This window comes from Lissotriton helveticus, chromosome 3_1 (genome assembly GCF_964261635.1).
Source record: "Lissotriton helveticus chromosome 3_1, aLisHel1.1, whole genome shotgun sequence".
Lineage (NCBI taxonomy): Eukaryota > Metazoa > Chordata > Amphibia > Caudata > Salamandridae > Lissotriton > Lissotriton helveticus.
In genome coordinates, this window is record NC_136061.1 from 980221911 (window position 1) to 980242195 (window position 20285).

The 20285-nt window shown below is 45.9% G+C and overlaps 1 protein-coding gene across 2 annotated transcripts in view; it reads right to left on the reverse strand.

The window, feature by feature from the left end:
* The window catches only part of DIP2A (DIP2 acetate--CoA ligase A), a 784944-nt gene extending 764879 nt beyond the window's left edge, over positions 1-20065 (reverse strand). For both annotated transcript variants that reach the window (XM_078681430.1, XM_078681429.1), the window contains exon 1: positions 19890-20065. In XM_078681430.1, coding sequence (XP_078537556.1) covers positions 19890-19980 — 91 coding nt within the window. In that variant the 5' untranslated portion in view covers positions 19981-20065. The remainder of the gene's footprint in view (positions 1-19889) is intronic.
* Positions 20066-20285: the final 220 nt, after the last annotated feature.

Consider the following 20285-nt stretch of genomic DNA (forward strand, 5'->3'; position numbering starts at 1 on the left):
TGTGGGACGGGACCCTTAAGTCCTTCACGGATTGGCGGAGGGCATTTACCATGCCTCGGTCCCAGTTCTTTCGCTACTTACAGCTCTGCCATGCGCTGTCCCCCAGCCTGGAGGGCCTTGACTCTCTCCCAGAGTTCAGCCCATTGGAAGCGAAAGTCTTCATGGGGGATTTGGACACCAAGAAGATCTCAAGGATATATCAGTCCCTGGTCACCCATAGTGCCCCAACACTGGAGAAGTTGTGGGGTTGTGGGAAGAGGAAGTGGGTGCCCTGGAGGAGGAGGACTGGAGGGAGGCCCTGGCCGCTCCACGAGGGGCGGCCATAGCTATGCGCCTCCGCCTCATCCAATTCAAATACCTCCACCAAGTCAACTTTACCCGGGTCCGGCTGTGGCGGGCGGGTTGGGTTGCCTCCCCGGAGTGCATCCAGTGTTGCCGAGAGGAAGGCACATTCTTGCATACTGTGTGGTGTTTTACCACATTGGATCGATTCTGGAGGGGGGTGTTTTCATGCCTATCGGAGGTCTTGGGGTGGACACTCCCACGCACACCACAGTTCGCCTTATTGCATGTGATGGAGGGGATTGGGGGCAATACCTACAAACGCCATCTTCTGCTGCTGGGCCTCACACCTTGGCAAAACGGGATATAGCCAGGAGGTGGAAGGATGTACAGCCCCCCCCTCTGGCCGCCTGGAAAAATGGCCTTGACTTTTGTATGGAGTTGGAACAGCCTATATTTGTGGCCCGGGGTTGCCCACATAAGCACTATAAAATATGGAAGCGATGGGCGGACTACAGGGGGGTTGTGGCTAGATCCTCCGTTTGCCGCAGACGATCTCCCTGGGGACTAAAGGTGGGGGTTGGTTGTTCGGGTCTGGGGCGAGCTGGTGGGGGGGGGGGGACTTGGGGCTGTGTGGGGGTTAGGGCTGGCTGTTTTTCTGTTTGCATTTATACCTTTCCTTTTCAGCGGTCTTGAATCCACGTATGAACTGGACTCAGTGGATTTTGCGCAACGCGGGGGGGGGGGGTAGTTGGGGTGGGTGGGGCCTAATTCCTTCTGGCCCCTTTGGGTCAATTATTTTGGTTGCTTGGTTGTTTACAAAAATGTAAATTGCTCTTCTGTGCTTGTAACATTGCTGCTGCATTGGCTTCTGAGGTACAGAGCCCTGCGACTTCAGTGCAAATTGGCAATAAAATTTGTTTAAAATAAAGAAATAAATAAATGTGCACACCGGATAGGGGGAACGGTTAGATCGAAGGGGGTTAGCAAAGTTTATATTAATAGTCAGGCAAGTGAGCTGGGCGGGCAGAAGATCGGAAACCATTGCAGGCGATTATGAACTTTCGCTCCCCCGCCATACCCAAGAGAGTCCTTCATGCATGCAGTTCAGCTGCTCTGGTGACTAATAATATCTCCGCTGTCCTGCTCAGTTTTTTCTATAGACCTGCAAAGCCAGATATAGACTCGCAGAACCCCTGGAAATCAGTCAAAAGCAGGAGAAAAATCCAGAAGGGACCACAGCTAGAGGCTCTTAGAATTTCAAGGGAGCCCTGGAGAGCGGGCAATAGGTTTGAGTCTCTCTCTGAGGTAAATGAACAGGACTCACTAGACCCCGATCTAGGCAAGTCCATTGAAACAACCATAAAGGCAGGGAATGAAATGCCAGAGCCAAAGATTAGTCAGGAACAATTGAGGACCACAAACTGACCAAGGGCCCTTTTTAAAGACATCCGAAATCTTGCACGTGGAATATCGGACCACTCACAGTTATCAGCCCTCTATACATGCAACACAACACTGATCCAGATGAGGATAACTTTACATCCTAGATACCTCAAAATCCCCCACATATGCGAAGACCTATCACCTACCACAGAACACCACTTTAACAAAACCTAAGGTTCCGTAAAATCCCCGCAAACCCTATGGGAAGTATATAAGACAGTCATCAAAGGACAAGCACTATCATTAGTGTCGGGATACAAAAAGGATAAGCAGATCTCACTCACAAAATAGAAAAAAAGATCCTGGAGAAAGAAGCACAGATAACAGATGAATGGAGTGAGGGGACAAACCTCACACCAGATATCAAGTGACAGGAATGCAAAAATCTAGTCACAAAGGCAGCCAAGAGTAGCCGTTTAGCAGTACACCACAGAATATATTAGACAGGAGACAAAGCCGGGAAACTATTAGCATGGGTAGACAGATGCGAAAAGGCAAATAAATGGGTGGCATTTCTTAGGACTGAGACCGAAGAGACAGTAAGAGACCCACAAGATATAGCAGTTATTCGCTCTACACTACACGTGTCTCTACATTCCTTCAGCCACAACGATGACCGATTATTCTAAAGAATTACTGACAGACATGCTCCTCCCATCACTAACCACAGAGGAAGCGGCCGCACTGAATAGCCACATCACCAACGATGAAATCGTTAGTGCACTAAATAGCATACAATCTGGGAAAGCAATGGAACCAAGTAGTCTCCCAATAGAACTATGCAAACTCACAGCTTCGAAAATTGCACCCTACCTACGACAAATGTATGAACAGCAGACGACAGGGGAGCCTTCCTATGGACCAGAGATTGGCCACTATCGTGGTCATTCACAAACAGGGGAAACCGTCAGAATTATGCACCTCATACCACCCCATATCGCTGCTTAACACGAAAGCTAAAATACTGGCAAAACTACTAGAAAATAGACTCTTACCGGTCATCACAAATTTAGTATACCCAGGTTAATCTGGCATCATGCCGGGGAGAAACATGGCCTTAAACCTACGACGCCTACACAGCATACTAGGTAGAAGAGAGACCATCAAGGAAGAGGCAGCGATACTATTACCGGATGCACATATGGTGTTCGATACCATCAAATGGCTATACCTCTGCACAGTACTGGAATAATTGGGTTTTGGATCAAGTACACCTCGTGGGTCAAGTTGCTATACGCTTACCCCATTAGCACAAGTAGTAGTAAATTGGCACACTTCACATAACTTTCCCCTCAAAAGAGGAACACAGCAGGGATGTCCTCTATCACCCTTGATTTATTCACTAATGCTAGAGCCGCTGGCTACCTGGATAAGAGGAGATCCCTTAATCTGGGGATTGCAGTAGACTAGGAAGGGGGAGGACAGAATCTCATTATGCGCAGATGATATTCTGCTTCATGTGATGTCACCAAATTCATTCATAAACAGGATCATGCACATTTTCAATCATTTTCAGCAATACTCCGGATACATAATCAATTGGTCCAAGTCGGAACTGTTTATCCTTCATGGACCTATACCCAAACTATCACCCGGCTAAACAGTAACGGTGGCCGAGGATGGCTTATGTTATCTAGGAATCTACTTCACAAGCGAACCCGCCCTTTTCTATACGCATAATTTGCTAGGCCCCCTGAAACAACTGCAAAAGGACACTCCACATTGGAGGAATCTACCATTATTCCTATTAGAACGTGCAGTTCTCTTTAAATTGATGGCACTATCGAGATTCCTGTATGTCTAACCAAATACACCTTACCCGGTTCCAGACACTTACTTTATTGACATTGAAAGTGAGATACGAGCATGACTGTGGGGTGGAAACCCCCCACAAATTGCTCCACACAAACTGGTAAAGGGGTGGCATGACAGAGGAATAGCCCTTCCAAATATCCGAACGTACTACTGGACCAGCCAACTGGTGGTAATCAACCAGTGGATATATGGCTCGCAAACCGACCTCGCCTACCAGATGAAAAAAATACTTATGGGCCCCAGAAGCTACAGACCTGCATTGTACACAAACCCGGCAAAGCAGCTTCTAACAGCCCCAACACAACAAACTGTCGCTTTATGACACACAGTGACAAAAAGGCTAGGGTGGCGCAATAAAGTGATCCAATCCACGCCATTGTGGGATGCTGAGAGGTTATGTACACTGATCAAACGTCCTGGTTTTGATAAATGGGATATGATCGGCATCTCAAGAGTGGGGAACCTGTGGTCAAGAGGCAATGTGAAACCATTTGTCAACATACAAACTAAATATGAGATGGCAGATTCAGAGAAATATATATACCTACAAATCAAACATGCTCTAAGAGCGGCCATCCCACAGGGTACAGATCTCCCAGAATCTACACCTGTCGGACAGACTACTAAATGATTGTATAGACAGCAAAGTGATCTCCATGAGGTATATAGGAAATTACTCAATAACATGCCAGGTATCCTACAGAAACTTGAAGAGAAATGACAAAATAATAGAGGAGAGCTGGAAGAAGAAGATTGGCAGGAAGCGTTAGGGTCCCCCAGGGAAGTGGCCATAACCTCCAGATTAAGATTAATCCAATTTAAGATCCTCCACAGAACGTATTTTTCCTGTACCACTATGACAAAAATGAAGAAAAGAAGAAGACTCCATGTGTAACAGACAGTGTAAACAAGAGGGAACATTCTACCATATAATATGGGAGTGTCATGCTATTCAGAAATACTGGGGAGTGGTGGCAACACAACTTCACTTGGTCAGCAGGAAGGAACGCCAACACTCACCCAAATTATGTCTTCTAAATATATGGGGACGGGCAGACCTCAACAGAAAGGAACAAATCTGGGTAACACTAGTTTTTTACATCGCTAAACGGAACATAGCACCGAAATGAGGAGTAGGTGTGTCCCCCACATTGTCGGAATGTGAAAAAGACATGGACTGGTCGATGTTAGCAGAAAAGACCATCAATGAGAATAGAGGCTGCCCTCAAAAATAGGAGCAAATCTGGAGTAGATGGAATGCACATAGGGGTCAGGAGTGTGCCCTGGCAATACCAAAAATATAAAGTTATGCCGGATGGATGCTAGAAGAGCGGATAATGTGAACTTGTCGGGACAAGCTTTTGACCACAATTTATAATATGCAGACTTTGATTGTATATTGTAAAATAAATGTTATATTACTGTTATGTTTCCATTATATCACATGACTGAATTGGTGAAATCCAATTAAAAAAAGTTTACACCCAAAAATAAAAAAGAAGATTGTTGTTGGCCTAGAGGCGAAGGTAACCGCAGGTCAAATTAAAGGCGTGCAAGCACTCAGACCCAGGGGTGGGCTTAGATCATGGAAAGGCTCAGATCTCTAAAGCAAGATTAGTATACCTGATTGGCATAGATTGATATCAGATGCCCATATCCTCTGTCTGCAGTAAAGATGGGAGACGATGGGCCACCATATTGACAGATACCTAAGCTTCTTCACCCTGGCTGAATACTCAGAGAGGGTTAGGGCAAAAGGGAGACTTGCGACTTACATCTGGAATACTATTCCACAGAAAATGCTGCATTTTTTTAATGAATCTTCTTACTTTCACCTATCATTATGTGAAGCGGGCAAGGCCCAGGATATTCTTCTAATTAATTTTTATAACAACTGCTTTGATAGTTCAAGAACCCAAGTAGTAATGGACCTGGATCCCGCTATCCAGAAAGTCTCGGTTTTGCACCACAACCCTGGGAGCATCATCTGAATAGGCGGTTTTAATATATATTACTGTCCATATATAGTTAAACAAATCTGCAGTATCAGAATGTGTCACGAGGTCAGCAGGGAAGCAGCAGGCCAATGGGGTGACTGGTGGGAAGCCCGGGAACTCTCAACACCTATGCTTTCTTCTCACCAGGAGGACTCGTGGCCGTCATCAAAAACTAATCAGTCCGATTACGATGGAGGTCGCTTTAACTGGGAAGGCCCGCCCCCTCAAGTGACGTCGTGGACTGGAGCCCAATATGGAGCCCCAGGAAGCGGAACGAGGCATGTGTGGACACCGGAGAGAGGTTCGAGTGGACGGAGGACGAAGGATCGTGGAGCAGAGACACCGAGGAGAACCCCAGACGCCCGGAGCAGCCAACCAGCCCAGAGGAAGAGAACAAGAGCGGAGACTGGGAGCTGGAGCCAGGAGGCCACCGGGATCACGTATCACCGAGCCACGCCCCCGGAGAAGCGTGGCTGACCCAGGTACGAGCAAGATTCTCTGGCTGGGTCGGTAGGCGGGAGAAGTCAGAGGGTTAACAGCATTGCCGCTCACCGCCTCCGTATATTTGTAAATAACCCTTCCCTCACTACCACACCTCACAACCTCGCACTCTTGTTGCCTTGATCACCTGTGCACCAGTGTGCTTCCTCTCACCCCCTTTCCTCGTCTGCTCAGCCCTCGGACGTGATATTGACCCGTGTTTATTTTTTGGTTTCTTTTGGGGATTCTGGAGCACATTCCTTTGCCTCGGCCTGATGATTAAGGGAGGACAGAAAAAGCAACCCTAGAGGACTGCAACAGCCCGGTAGAAGAGGAGGACTCTTCGTTGTTTACCTGTTTGATTTACATTTGCTTTCTTCCCCCCAAACCTCTGTTCAGTGTGATGCAAAACTGGCAACTCACAGGAGACGTGATTACTTAAAAATAAAACCTTCTTTACCCAGACATAGCTTTTTACGCATTCCTTCAGACCCTGCTACACAGAGATACGCAAGGTGTGGCCCTCACCCATTTTAAACAGGATACATATGGATTAACCCTGAACAGTCTTACGGCGAAGTTAAGCCTGAGGATTCAAAACAGAGTGTTGAATGAGAGTGATAGCTTAGCAACTACTTTCTCTAGAAAGGATGAGTCTACTATATACTTCATTATGACTTCCAAAGCTCTAGGCCCAGGTATCAAAGGTTTTGAAGCTACTTTTACAGGCTATAGAGACCACGCAATGCTAGAGATCAAGGTGACTTTCCCCATGATTAATAAAGGTAGAACAAAGTTGGGATTTGACCCAGTAATGGCATCGACAAATGGGTTGTCTAGTAGACCATTCAGTTTTTTCCCATCTATTATTCGCCATACCATGCCAGAGATTGAACGATGTTCAGACCCTGAAGCTGACCCAGTACAAACAATCTCTTCCTTTACTGCTATCACACGCTGTGTCAAACAAGCACTGAGTCGTAGGATACAGCCAATCAAAGCTAGAGAGAGGGGCTGGTTTGACTGAGTGCACACTAGCAAGAAAGCAGCTTTATATAGCGCTAAGCAGCAACCGAAGGACCCGACATCAATTAGGCTGGCTTGTGTGCACTTCAAACAGACCATCGCTCTGAGAAAGAAACGTATTATGGAACCGGCATGGGAGCAACTGGTACTGGCGAGCATACTAAAAGACAGCAAATCCTTTAGGAAGGTAATAATCATTATTTTAAGGGGTCCCATGAGCCGTCAACTGAGGTGCATATCACTAAAGATGTCTGGGTGAATCATGTCTCAGCCATATATGAAGACCATCCCCCCATAAGCGTAGAACAAGTGCCACATAAAAGCCCTCGGAACCCAGAGACTCATGGCAGAGACACTTTACAGTATCCTCTTGAGCTTGTGACTCTGGCTGAGGTCACAAGAGCCATAGACGAAAGTAGTAAAGGGAAGGTCCCAGACCTAGATGGGACACCTTTGGACATGCCTTGAGAGCAGCAAGAATTCTGGGCTCCGCTGCTTACAAACGTTTATAATGCTACCACAGTGGTAGGCCCTCCCCTTTCATGGAAAACCTCAATCATCATTTCGATCTATAAAAAAGATGATTCATCCCTGCTCCAAAATTATTGGCCAATATAATTGTTGGATGCCACCGCAAAGGTTATGGGGCGCATTCTGCTCAACAGACTGGAAGAATGGACAGCAACAAATAATAAAATGATGGACACCCAATTCGGTTTTAAAAACGGATTGAGCACAGGTTATCAATGCCTGAATCCAAGTACCATTGTAGGAATGTATACAGTAGGAAAAAAAGGGAAGGTATATCTATCCTTCAGGGATTTGTCTGCAGCTTTTGACTGCATTTCGCACTCAAGGCTGTGAAAAATCATGGAGGATCGAGGCAGGAATTACCAACTATAGCAGGCAACTGTACAAGGACGCAAACGCCTGTGTGCTTTTTGGAAGGGATGGTGAATAGTCGGCTGGCTTTAACGTGAAAAGAGGGGTCAGGCAGGGGTGTGTTCTAGCCCCCTTTCTGTTCTCCCTCTACACTAATCGGATAGAGCCAGCCCTAAGTTTATCCACCAGGGACACAGTGATGTTGGGTTTGTGCCCCCTTCCAATTCTTCTCTACGCAGATGACACTGTAATAAATCGCTAGAACTGGGAGGTTAAAGGGTCTAGTGGATGACTACATGCCTTTATGGTGGGCCTGGATCTAAAAGTAAATGGCTCCAAAACCTACACCATGACCTATGGCGCCAAATCCAGGATAAGACCGTTTTTTTATGCTGAAGGGCATAAACGGAGCGAATCACCCACCTTCTGCTATCTAGGGATACTCCTTGACAGTAAGAACTCATGGGCCCCAATGATAATTAACTGGTGTGCGCGAATGGAGGAATCCATCAATGGGATTTCCACGTTCACAAAGAAATTGGGTTTTACGGCAATAAGTGAACTCCTCACCATGTACGCAAGTAAGACAGTGGCAGTGGCCTCATAGGGCACAGGGATTTGGGGAATGGTCAACACAAAGTATCCAAAGGGTCGAGGATTCATTCATTAAACACATTCTATCACTCCCCTCAATTTGCTCGCACTTTATAGCCCACGCTAAAATAGGAACCCCGTACATCTCTGATAGATTAAAGCTGGCCCCAATGGGATTTAATAAATTAATTCTCAGGGACGTAATGAATTTAGATTATGCGATGTAGATCTCATAGCGGAGATATGCCAAATCTGTATGCGAGAAGATTGGCCTAGAGCATCTTTTTATTAACCCAGATTCCTGTAAACTATTAGATAAAGAAAAATGTAAACTGTATGTCCAGAATAAGGCCATGGGAGAGAGAACTTTTAAAATAGTAAAATTGCTCGCATTGCCCACACTCACCATCACTACACCCTAATGACTGGTGCAAGCGCCGTCATAGGAGACGCCTTCTGATCCGCCTTCCCTCTGATTGCTAGAGGGAGGACACCACTTCCTGTCTCCAAACTGCTGGGCGGTTAGCGCTCTAGCAGCTGGGTCTCTGGGGGCTACTTAGCCCTCGCCTGACCGTGAGCGCGCAGCGATCGCGCGCAGTGGAGCCGAAGCTACGCCGAAGAGTAGCCAAAGAGTGGCCCGTCTGCGCCCGTCCGCGACAGGACGGGACCAGGGGCCACCCACCCTGTTCCCATGTCCCCCCACCTCTCCTGTGCCCTGGCCTTATCTGAGGATGCTCCCATCAGGTACTCTTCCCAATTCCTACGCTCCCTCCGCCCCCAGGATCACTACCGATGTGTAGGCAGTGGCTGGCCCAACTCTGAAGGACTCATCTCCTGTTGCCAGTGTGGCTTCCAAGCCACCCCTAACACTATCATACCCGGGTCCTTACCCACTCGCGAGTCAGTAAAGAAAGGCTGGCAAAGTTTCCTGCTTAATGTGCGCTCTCTTCCGCGCCACAGTACTGAAATATGGGACACCATTTTCTGCCTCAAACCGGAAATATGCTTCCTAACGGAAACCTGGTTAAAACCCCACACTACTCCATCTGTTATGACAGGAATCCCCACAGGATACAAAATCCTGAGACAAGACCGACCAATAAAAACTGGTGGCGGTACTGCCATAATACACAAAGACAGTCTCCGCATTACAGTACTAGAACAAGTCGTACTTCCTTCTATGGAAATAATGATCTTCAAAATAAACACCGGGAATAATAAAAACCACTGGAAGGGCGCCTTAGTCTACCGGCCCCCTGGCGCCGACACAAGTTTCTCCTTAACTCTCACAGAAACACTTGCTCCTCATATGAAAGCAAGAGAGCATTTCATCTTACTCGGAGATTTTAATTTCCATGCCGACATACCAGATGACCCTAACACCAAGCTCCTACTATCAGACCTCGTCCTCCTAGGCCTACATTTACAGAACAGTGGTCCTACCCATAGAGGCGGCCACACCCTGGATCTCATCTTCTCTAATGATCCATCAATAAACTGTCTCCCCCCCAAATCAGTACACTGGTCCGACCACAGCATGCTGGAATTTTCCTTCACGCAACTGACCAAATCCCCCGAGCCTCCTACCACCATGAGTATTAAACGCAGACCTTGGCATAAGATTACTCCGGAAGCATTTGTAGAAACCTGGAAGAAACCTACTCTTTCCAGCTCTGACAACTCTGATTTGGCCCTTATCAAACTAAACACCACCCTCCTCGACACAATTAACCTTCTAGCCCCTCAAAAACTGGTCAAATTACCATCGACCAACAACAAAAAGGAAATATGGTATACGGAAGCTTTAAAAACTGAAAAACAAAAGTGCAGAAAACTAGAAAAACAATGGAGGAAGGACCACTCTAGTAAAAGCAAAGAGCTTTACCAACAAGCTGCCTCCTCTTATTATAAAAACATAAAAAAGGCAAGGAAAACCAGCCTTCAATCCCAAATAGATGAAGCAGACAATTCTCCCAGAGAATTATACAAAATCGTAAGATGTTTCACTAATCCCATAGCATGTCAAAGTCCGGACACCTTCTCTCAGGATTTGTGTGATCAGATCTCACAATTCTTTGAAGATAAAATTGATATCATCTACAATAAAATACTGGCCAAACATCCCAACAACACAGAGATGGCTGACACTCTCTGTTTAAAATCTAATTCGGAGACTTTCACCGATATCCCCGAAATTTCAGAAGGTGATATACAATCTCTATTAAACACAATTAAAACTGGGTCCCCCCTTGACCTGCTTCCTCCCAGAGTGATGAACATGCTTAGCACTGCTCTCTGCCCCACTATCCAAAAAGTTTTGAACCTATCCTACAAAGAAGGTAAACTTCCACAGCAATGGAAAGAGGCAGTGGTGAATCCTATTCGGAAAAATGCAAACTCCCCTTGGACAGAGCTCTCCAACCTTCGTCCTATCTCTCTGCTGCCCCTCCTGAGTAAACTGGCCGAGAAGCATCTTAATACCCACCTGTCCAGTTTCATAGAGGAGACAGGGGGCCTGGACCACTCCCAATCTGGGTTCAGGCCCAACTACAGCACCGAATCAGCTCTCCTCTCCGTGACTGATAACATCAAGATGTCACAGGATAGAGGAGGCTCAATGATTCTGGTGCTGTTAGACCTGTCGGCCGCCTTTGATACTGTGTCCCACAAGATCCTCGTGAGCCGTTTGCAGGGAGTAGGCATAGGAGGACAGGCCCTTTCTTGGCTGGAGAGCTTTCTGTCCGGGCGCTCACAATCCGTCAGCCTGGGACCATATCACTCCTCCTCTAGGATGCTCACGAAGGGGGTGCCACAGGGCTCATGCCTAAGCCCCACATTATTCAATGTGTACGTGGCCCCCCTTGCTGAGATTGTGAGAAAATATGGATTCACCCCGGTGTCCTACGCTGACGACACCCAACTTCTCTACCCTTTCCATTCCCTAAACACTAATGTTAGGGATAATTTTGCGGAAGGTATGAGGGCCATATCCAACTGGATGGCGATCAACCGTCTCCAATGCAACGTTGGAAAAACGGAGCTAATGCTCTTCGGAAAAGCGTCCATACTGTGGTCCCCCGACTGGTGGCCCTTAGACCTGGGACCAGTACCAATCCCAAAACTAACAGTAAAAAATCTGGGGGTAAAGTTGGATCAAAATCTAACCTTGATGGAACACGTGAGTACAGTCGCTGGGGCATGTTTCTATACAATTGGTTTGCTAAAGCGAGTCTTCCCATACTTATCAGATAACTACCGCAAGACACTAGTGCAGACTATGGTGATAAGTAAAATTGACTATTGCAATGGACTCCTGATACAAGCCAACGAGAGTGCCATAAATCGCCTTCAGGTAGTCCAAAACACAGCGGCAAGACTGGTTTTGAATGCCCCCCCTAGAACCCCCTCCAAGCCTCTGCTGCGAGAACTTCACTGGTTGCCCATACGGCAACGTATTAAATTCAAAATCTGTTGCATGGTTCATAAATGCCTGTTCGGGAAAGCCCCCAACTATCTGACTCAAAAGTTGCCCCTCTACAAACCTGACAGAGCACTACGGTCAAGCAATCAACTGCTGATAAAAACTCCTCTGGTTAAAAAAACCAGACAAGGTGGCAGAGCCTTCTCTCTGGTAGGACCCAATCTCTGGAACAACCTTTCTCCTGACCTAAGACTAACCTCTAACCATTCTTCCTTCAGAAAAAAATTAAAAACGTGCCTATTCCTGGAAGAATAAATAATCAACTGTCAGCTGATAATCAAAACCTCTGGTAACACCTGCCATGCCACGTGCGAGCAAAGCGCGGAGATACCCCGCAAGGGGTCGATTCTTGCGCTATATAAGAATATAAAATAAAATTAAAATAAATGGGTGGGTGAAGAAGTAAAACTATCTATACTCGCTTATAACAGAATGGCCCCCCCAAGAGGGCTTGAAACCATATTTGATATTGGTACACAATGACCAGCAAATGTTTATTTTGACTCTATTCAGGGCAAACATGCTGCAGCTGATGGTAGGGTTCCCAAATAATTGTCACTTTTTCAGAGCTAGCATTGTGCCCGTGTGACAGTGTGTCGCCTATCATCAATTTGCACATCATTTTATTTTGTACATTTTATGAAATTGCTAGGAAGAGATATATTTTACCCGTATTTAAAACATTTAATTTTTGACAGTGCAGGCCAGCTCTTATTTTTGCAACAATTACATATACCATACGTGTGCTGTGTAATGTCTTCTTACTTATGGCAAGTACTGAAAATAAGGAAAACCCTACTGGAGGTATCCCCATAACTAAGGTTGAAGAGGTTGCTCAGAACCAAATGATGGGGAGTGCCCCGCTACTCTTGCAACTTTTCCCCAGATTACTGTTCAACAAATTCTGGTTCTTCTCAGGGGCCTTAAGTCTGGCTCTCCCTTGTACCCCTACACGCCACTCACTCTCAAGCTGGTCCCCAACCCGATTGCAGATTTTCTATGCAAGGTTTTTAATAACATCCTCCGGTCCGGCTGCTATCCGGACACGTGGAAAGAGGCTATTGTTACACCTCTACTTAAGAAACCCAATGCTGACCCCTCTGAATTGAAGAATCTTCGCCTTATCTCACTTCTCCCAGCCCCCGTAAAAATCCTAGAGAAGTTCATCAGCATTGAGTTGATTAACTATTTGGATTTCCATGATATTTTAGATCAGTCTCAAAATGGTTTACGTGCCGACCACAGCACCGAGTCCGCCTTGATTGTGCCACTGATCACATCTGCATGCAGGAAGACCAGGGTGGCTCGGTAGTGCTGATTGTGCTCAATCTGTCTGCTGCTTTTGACACCATCTCCTCTACTCGGATGGTCTAACGTCTGCAAGAGGTGGGAATTTCGGGTAAGGCCTTGCAAATCCTCCACTCCTTCCTGACAGAGAGAACTAATATTGTTAGCTGTGGGGGTTTTAGATTGAAGGCATTCAGCCTACCCTGTGGCATTCTCCAGGGCTCATCTCTGAGCCCTACCCTTTTTAAGGTTTTTAGCTGTTTAGATCCTTTAGGTTCCAAGTGATTGCCTACGCTGATGACATGCAGATCAGTGTTTTTATCTCCCATGATCTGCAGTCGGTAGTAGGGAAATTTAACCAGTGTATGGCCAGCATTATCAGATGGATGCAGAATAACTCCCTTAAGATCAATGCAGAGAAAACGGAGGTCCTCGTTTTTGGTCCACAGACCTCAATCTGGTCGAATGCCTGGTGGCCGTAGAATGCAGTCCCTTTCCTGCTACAGCTAAGACAATCAAAAACCTGGGGGTCATTTTTGACGTGGGTCTGACCTTCGAGTCTCAGGTCAGCCGCACTGTCAGCACTTGCTCCTATATTTCAAAATTCTCAGAAATGTGCTCCTGTATATTCCAGCAGCACTGCATCAACCCACCATCATTGCACTAGTCACCTCCTAGCTTGACTATTGCAATGCATTGTATTTGAATATCAGCACAGCTTCCCTGAACAGGCTTCACGTTGTACCAAACGCAGCTGCCAGGCTGATCCTTAATATCCCTAAACGGCAGTCAGCAAAGGAGGGGATTCGTACTCTGAATTGGCTTCCGATTAAGAAGCGAATCTCTTTCAAAGTCCTGTGTACGTTCACAAGGCTTTACGTAAGAAAGGCTCGCAGAAGCAGAAAACCATGTTTCAATGGTATATACCTGGGAGGGCCTGGAGATCTTCCTCCCAGAAAAAACTTATCACCCCTAGAGTCCACAAAGCCAGATGGGGCGGTCGCTCCTTCTCTGTGGTAGACGCAAAACTCTGGAATACCCCACCTTCTTCAATCTCCCATGCAAAATCGCTCCTGGTGTTCAATTAGCTACTGAAAAATTGGCTTTTTTCATTTTAGTCATCAGCTCTGCACTCTCCTCTCTCTTCTCTACCGCCCAGCGCCTCTGCACTTACGGGTATTAGTGCACTTTATAAATCCTCATCCTATCCTATAGTACTTTACATGTTAACTGTTGCACGATACAATTGCGTAACATAATTTTTTATTCTGAACATTTTTTAGAATGAGCTATTCGAGTTGATGAAATCAGTTTGTTTCTTAATTGATTATTCTCTAGACCGTTCATAAACTATTTGTATATATGAAGAGTTGTTTTTTATTATTTATGCTTTTAATCTAATCTGTAGCGCACTTTTAGGTTACTGAAAATGATCAAATAAAGTTATCATTGACTGACTGGCACCACTCTTTTAGAGTCCAGAAAAAGAAAAGTTTTAGAGTAGCCGAAACCTTAATTCACAGAGATACGTTATTTTTTTTTATACATCGAACCTACTTAGATATAAATAGTGCACACTTTTAATTGTGACATAACTCAAACTTTTAAATTTTTAGACGGTGTTATTCTGCACCTGCAGGAGTTATCTGGATTTCCGAATGTGACATATGCAGGACGGGGAAAAACCAAAGGTGGTGATGGACGGAGCGTTGACAATACAAACACTCACCCCCAGTCAACTGATCTGGGTTTAATCCATCACCGTTATTTAGCTCACTCCGCCACCCCAGTTCAGACATGGCCATATGCAAATCAGTCTGACCCTGTGCCTCATGGGAACAGTCCAGCCTGAACTGCCAAGCCATGTCTTCCCTGGACCGGAATCAAGCTTCCCAGGACCGGTTTCTGGCATTACAGCCGTCTTCAGCCGGGCTTGCTTGACTCCAGTGGCAAAGTGAGCAAGGGACTCACGTCTGAACATACCCTGCCAACTTAGGGCGATCAAAGAAAAACCAAAGGTGGTGATGCACGGAGCGTTGACAATACAAACACTCACCCCCAGTCAACTGATCTGGGTTTAATCCATCACCGTTCTTTAGCTCACTCCGCCACCCCAGTTCAGACATGGCCATATGCAAATCAGTCTGACCATGTGCCTCATGGGAACAGTCCAGCCCGAACTGCCAAGCCATGTCTTCCCTGGACCGGAATCAAGCTTCCCAGGACCGGTTTCTGGCATTACAGCCGTCTTCAGCCGGGCTTGCTTGACTCCAATGGCAAAGTGAGCAAGGGACTCACGTCTGAACATACCCTGCCAACTTACTTTACACATAGTATAAGATAGACTGCTCCAGACTCCGCAAAAAGGTTTACAATAAAAAGTGTTTCCAAAATATAGATTTTTTGCAGGGTGTACATAGTGCATTTTTGTTCTTTTATATATAGTTGTCTTTTAAAAGGACAACATTCACAGCTTAGCGTGTTACTCCCTTACCATACCCCTCAAAAAGAATAAATGTGTGTCATCAGGAGGCAATTTTTTGTGGTAACTGTCTTTTAAAAGAACACACATCACATTAGCAGGTAGCTACCTTACAGTACCTCTCAAACTGAATAAATGTGTATCACCAGGAAGTTTCAAGGGATTCCATCAGTTAAAGCCAATACCGGCTTCCAGGCGCCCTTTACATTTGCAGATTCAGCATTTGGCACATTTACACTTCTTTCAGGCAATCAGGCACCCTGCCAACTTGCCAAGAAGGCTTGTTTAGCTATCTTCACCTCCCTCGATTTCACAGCTCAGGAGGCTACCTGAATGACACTTTTGCTGAAGCTTTTCAGCTCCCAGAGTTAACCGTCCTGGGACGGTCGACTTTTGACAAGAAGTAGGGGAACTGTTTTCCAAAAATTTTACATGTAAGGGCACGCCGTGCCCCTCAGATCCCCCCCCCCCCATTTCGACCATTGGTTTGCCTGCATTTTTGATGGTGACGCGAATGCCATGCAGGGGCCCCTGAACGGTTTCAGGGAAATAGCCAGATCACACTGTGTAAATGTAAATGTATTGGACTTGTAAAGCGCGCGGCTAAAGAAGAAATAGAAGGGAGGGAAGCAACGGGAAGCAAAGGGACGGGCTAGCGAGCAACACAGAGCTTGGGAGGGGGCAGAAGCACACAGCGAAAAAGAAATGGGAAAGGAGAAAGCTGGAACCACCAGACAATCTGCAATACTTTTCGATACTCCTGTAGTCCTTGTCAGTTGACAGGTAAGAATGAGAGGGAAAACAACATTGAGCCAGGTAGAGGGAAATAAGGGCACCATGGTGTTTTGATGTGCAGAGGCAAATCCATAATTTCCCTTGTGCTCATAGCATCTCTGTTGTGCCACTTATGGAACACACTTTTATTCTGCCAAAAACACTGCTCCCTTCCAATCAAAACGCTCTATATAATACATCTACGGTAGTCTCTTTAAAAACATCCAGACACTACAAGCCTCCAAAAGAGGCACCGGGGAGCCCATTCACCATTCTCCTTATCTCAGCGTATGTATCTCCACTCAGCCACAGAAATGCAGTCAATCCAGTTCTGCTATTTGAGTAAGCAGTCATCACCCTCCACCTTGTGCCATACCAATTAAGGGGTGCCCAAATGAATCTCACTTTGCTTTTGTAATTAATACAGTGAGCCAAACCATAGGATGAACATCACAAAACATCCACTCTAGAGTTTTCAATGTTTACCCAGATATTGTCTCACAGTGCTGTGATATGGGATTACCTAGTCTTTTGAGCATAGTAAAACTCCTGTATCCGAGGCAAGCAATTACTTCATGCTAAACATCCTGAGCTGATCAGTTGACCTTGATGGGGCAGAGGTCTCGTTGTGTCCAGCAGAGGACGTTACTCGCCTGATTATGGGGTCTATTTACCAATAAAATATGAACTAATATGGCACTACGCATATGCAAATAATACATTTTCTTTTTGCAGTTTTGTATCTTCATGTGGCATGCCATCTCAAACAGCATGCTCTATATCCCGAAAACTGTGCATGAAACAATGACCGTTACTTAAAGCTTCTGATTGTTGCCTCTTTTTTTCCACTTCAAATGACTCTTTATCCTCTGCATGTCTCCTCTCTCTGACCATAACCTATTTTAGGTCGCATGCATGTTTTTACTAATCACTATTATTGTATTTCTGCAAACTGCTGACAGCTCATTTCAAATATCGCAAACGTTCCTTCTTTGAACGTCACAGTTCTGCAATTCAAAAATACAAACTCTTCTATCTCACCTATCCGCCAAAAAAACATATGCATGAACTCACAGACCAACCCTTCCCCACCCAACGATCACATCAAACGCATATTAAATTAATCTACCACTAAGACCAGAATAAATGCATTGAATGGTCAGCATAAGTGCACTGTGTTAATAGCAGTAACTGACAATAACATTACACTAACCTTGAGTTTCAGAGCAGCGTGCTGCTAGTCATAAAGCGCTTCAACGCCTCGTCAGGAGTAGTAAATTCTTTAGAAATACAATTACCGTGGCCAATCAAATTAAATGAAAAATGTAATCAGACAAAAAAAGATGCACTGTGATTTGCTTGTTAGCTGTTAACCAATGAGGTTACAACGTCAGACAACTAGGAAGCACACTAGGCCTGGCTGACCAAAGAGAACTACCCTCTCTCAGAAGAGATTAGCATTCTATGGACCTTGATAATAACCACCTAATTTATAATTTGGGAATTATATACATTTCTCAAATTCCTGTCCAAGGTTACCATTTTTACCATAAAAGATTTGCAGTACCTCTAGACTTATGGCTACTCGACGCTTCGGGCTGCCTCTCAATATGCCGTAGCCTAATAGAAATACTTTATTTCCTTTTCATCTGGCAATATTGTATACAATAAACAAGCATTCCTGTAAAATACTTCTGTATAAATACTTCAATGACCAGTCCCTTACAGAAAAGATGAGACTTATCCACTTTTGCCCAAACTGAAAGACAGCTAGTTTATTTAGGTGTTCACCGTTTTTTCACTGTAGACCAAGCTGCTACATGTGAGAGGTTTTTAAAAACGAAGATTAAGTAATATCACAAGGTGTCCATGAATATATTCCCAAAGGAAGGTTTAACCTTGAGAAAGCCCCAGGTGAAGATGCCAGAAGAGGTGAAACATGTGTTGGCCCATGCCCTTATGCACAAGATGTGACTCTGAAGATTTTGCTGCTAAAGAAGGAGCTCTGCTACACAACTAAAAGACGTTGTTCGTTATATGTTTACGACTAGGTCATAATGTACGTGCTTAAAAAATCTGATTACTCCAGTGTCTGTATGTGCTAGTTTCCATTAGAGTGCTGGCAAACGGCTTACACATTACAATAAGGGCTTACCGACCTTGCCACTCGTGAAAGGGAATACAATTTCAAGTTGGCGGCTGCCAAGATAACCAGCCCAGTTCAACTGAGAAGAAGTGGAAACCTGGGTGGGTGGGGAGTGGTGGTACACATTGACTCGTGAGAATGTTATAGTTGTACAAGGCATATATGTAAATGTTTCAAGTCTTAGAGGAAGGGTTATATTGGGTGGCATCTACTGGAAGCGGAAAACCTCTAACACTGGTCATGCTGCTGCTCCATGATATGCACAATTCCCTGGCCATGCTCGGTGATTATTAGCGACCCAAAATTAAAGGACCATTGCATACACCTTGATCATACAATTTCAGGCTATGTGCCTCACTCTAGGGAACCTGGCCAGTAAGAAGTAATTCCTGACAGGGCGCTGTGCCATATGGAAAGGCTAAATGTAATAGGCCATACTGTCATGTTTGATGGAGCATAGTGAAACACACAAAATCCCAAATTTGACACTCTAACCCTGAGAGATATCCCAAAGAAACAGCAATACTACGTCATGTAGTAAATCAATGAGAGAGAATTCTAAACCATGCAACAAGGATCTATAGCGGGTAGGGGTCATGGCATTCGTCTTTTGCGACAACATTCGTGATCGCGCATTACATTGCAAGCCACATAGAAAGGCAATCAACAATAACGGGTCACGCACTGCTTAGAATCAAGGAACTGTATCAGTAGCATTTGAAAACGCAATGCTAGTGGTATGGCTACCCTCTGAGAGGTCAATATGGGCAGGCCAGTGACCTTTCCGTGGAAATAATAACGAGGATAGAAGTCAGGACGACTTGGCCCTTCCTGGATGAACAGATCGATATAGTTGGTGCAGGGTGGACAGGAAAACAGTTGAACTGAGGGAGATTGGGGATACAAACGGTTGATGGTGATGGGGACCCATAAAATGGAAGGAGCAAAGGACTGAGGACTGTTACGTGGGTACAGGTGGCGACTGTTGCAGAGGTCGATTAGAGCAGAGATTGCGGAGGGCTAGATTTCTGAATGGGGAATATTGGCACAGGGTAAAGAGGAGTAGGTTCCAAAAAGCAACGCTTAAGGAGCTGACTGTAGAGATTGTGCGGATCTAAGACACGACTCCCCGCCGCCAGTCAGTGATCTTAACCCCATCCATCCTTCCCCGCCAGGCGGCCCCGTTTCGGCTCTCACCCTCGGACAGCTCCAGTTCAAGCTCGGCCAGGCTCTCACGCACCTCGGGGGGCAGGGCTCCCTGCAGGGGCCCCCCGCACCGATCCGCCATCACCGGCTCTCCAGCAGCACCGGCCACTGCAGCCCAGAACCACACGCCCCCGTAGCGTCAAAACGACGCCCACGAGGGGGTTGGTGATAGACACGCCCCTACCCGGCTGAGCACCTCAGATCCTGGGAGCCTGCCACGCCCACCGCGGCATGGAAGCCACGCCCAAAGACACTTTCGGGTCACGCCTACACGGCACCCAGAGAGCCCGCCTACTAAGAGCCTGACATCACGCCCAGAGTAGCATCAGAGTCACGCCCACCGCGACGTAACGCCCACCGCGACGTAACGCCCACCATTGCTAGAGC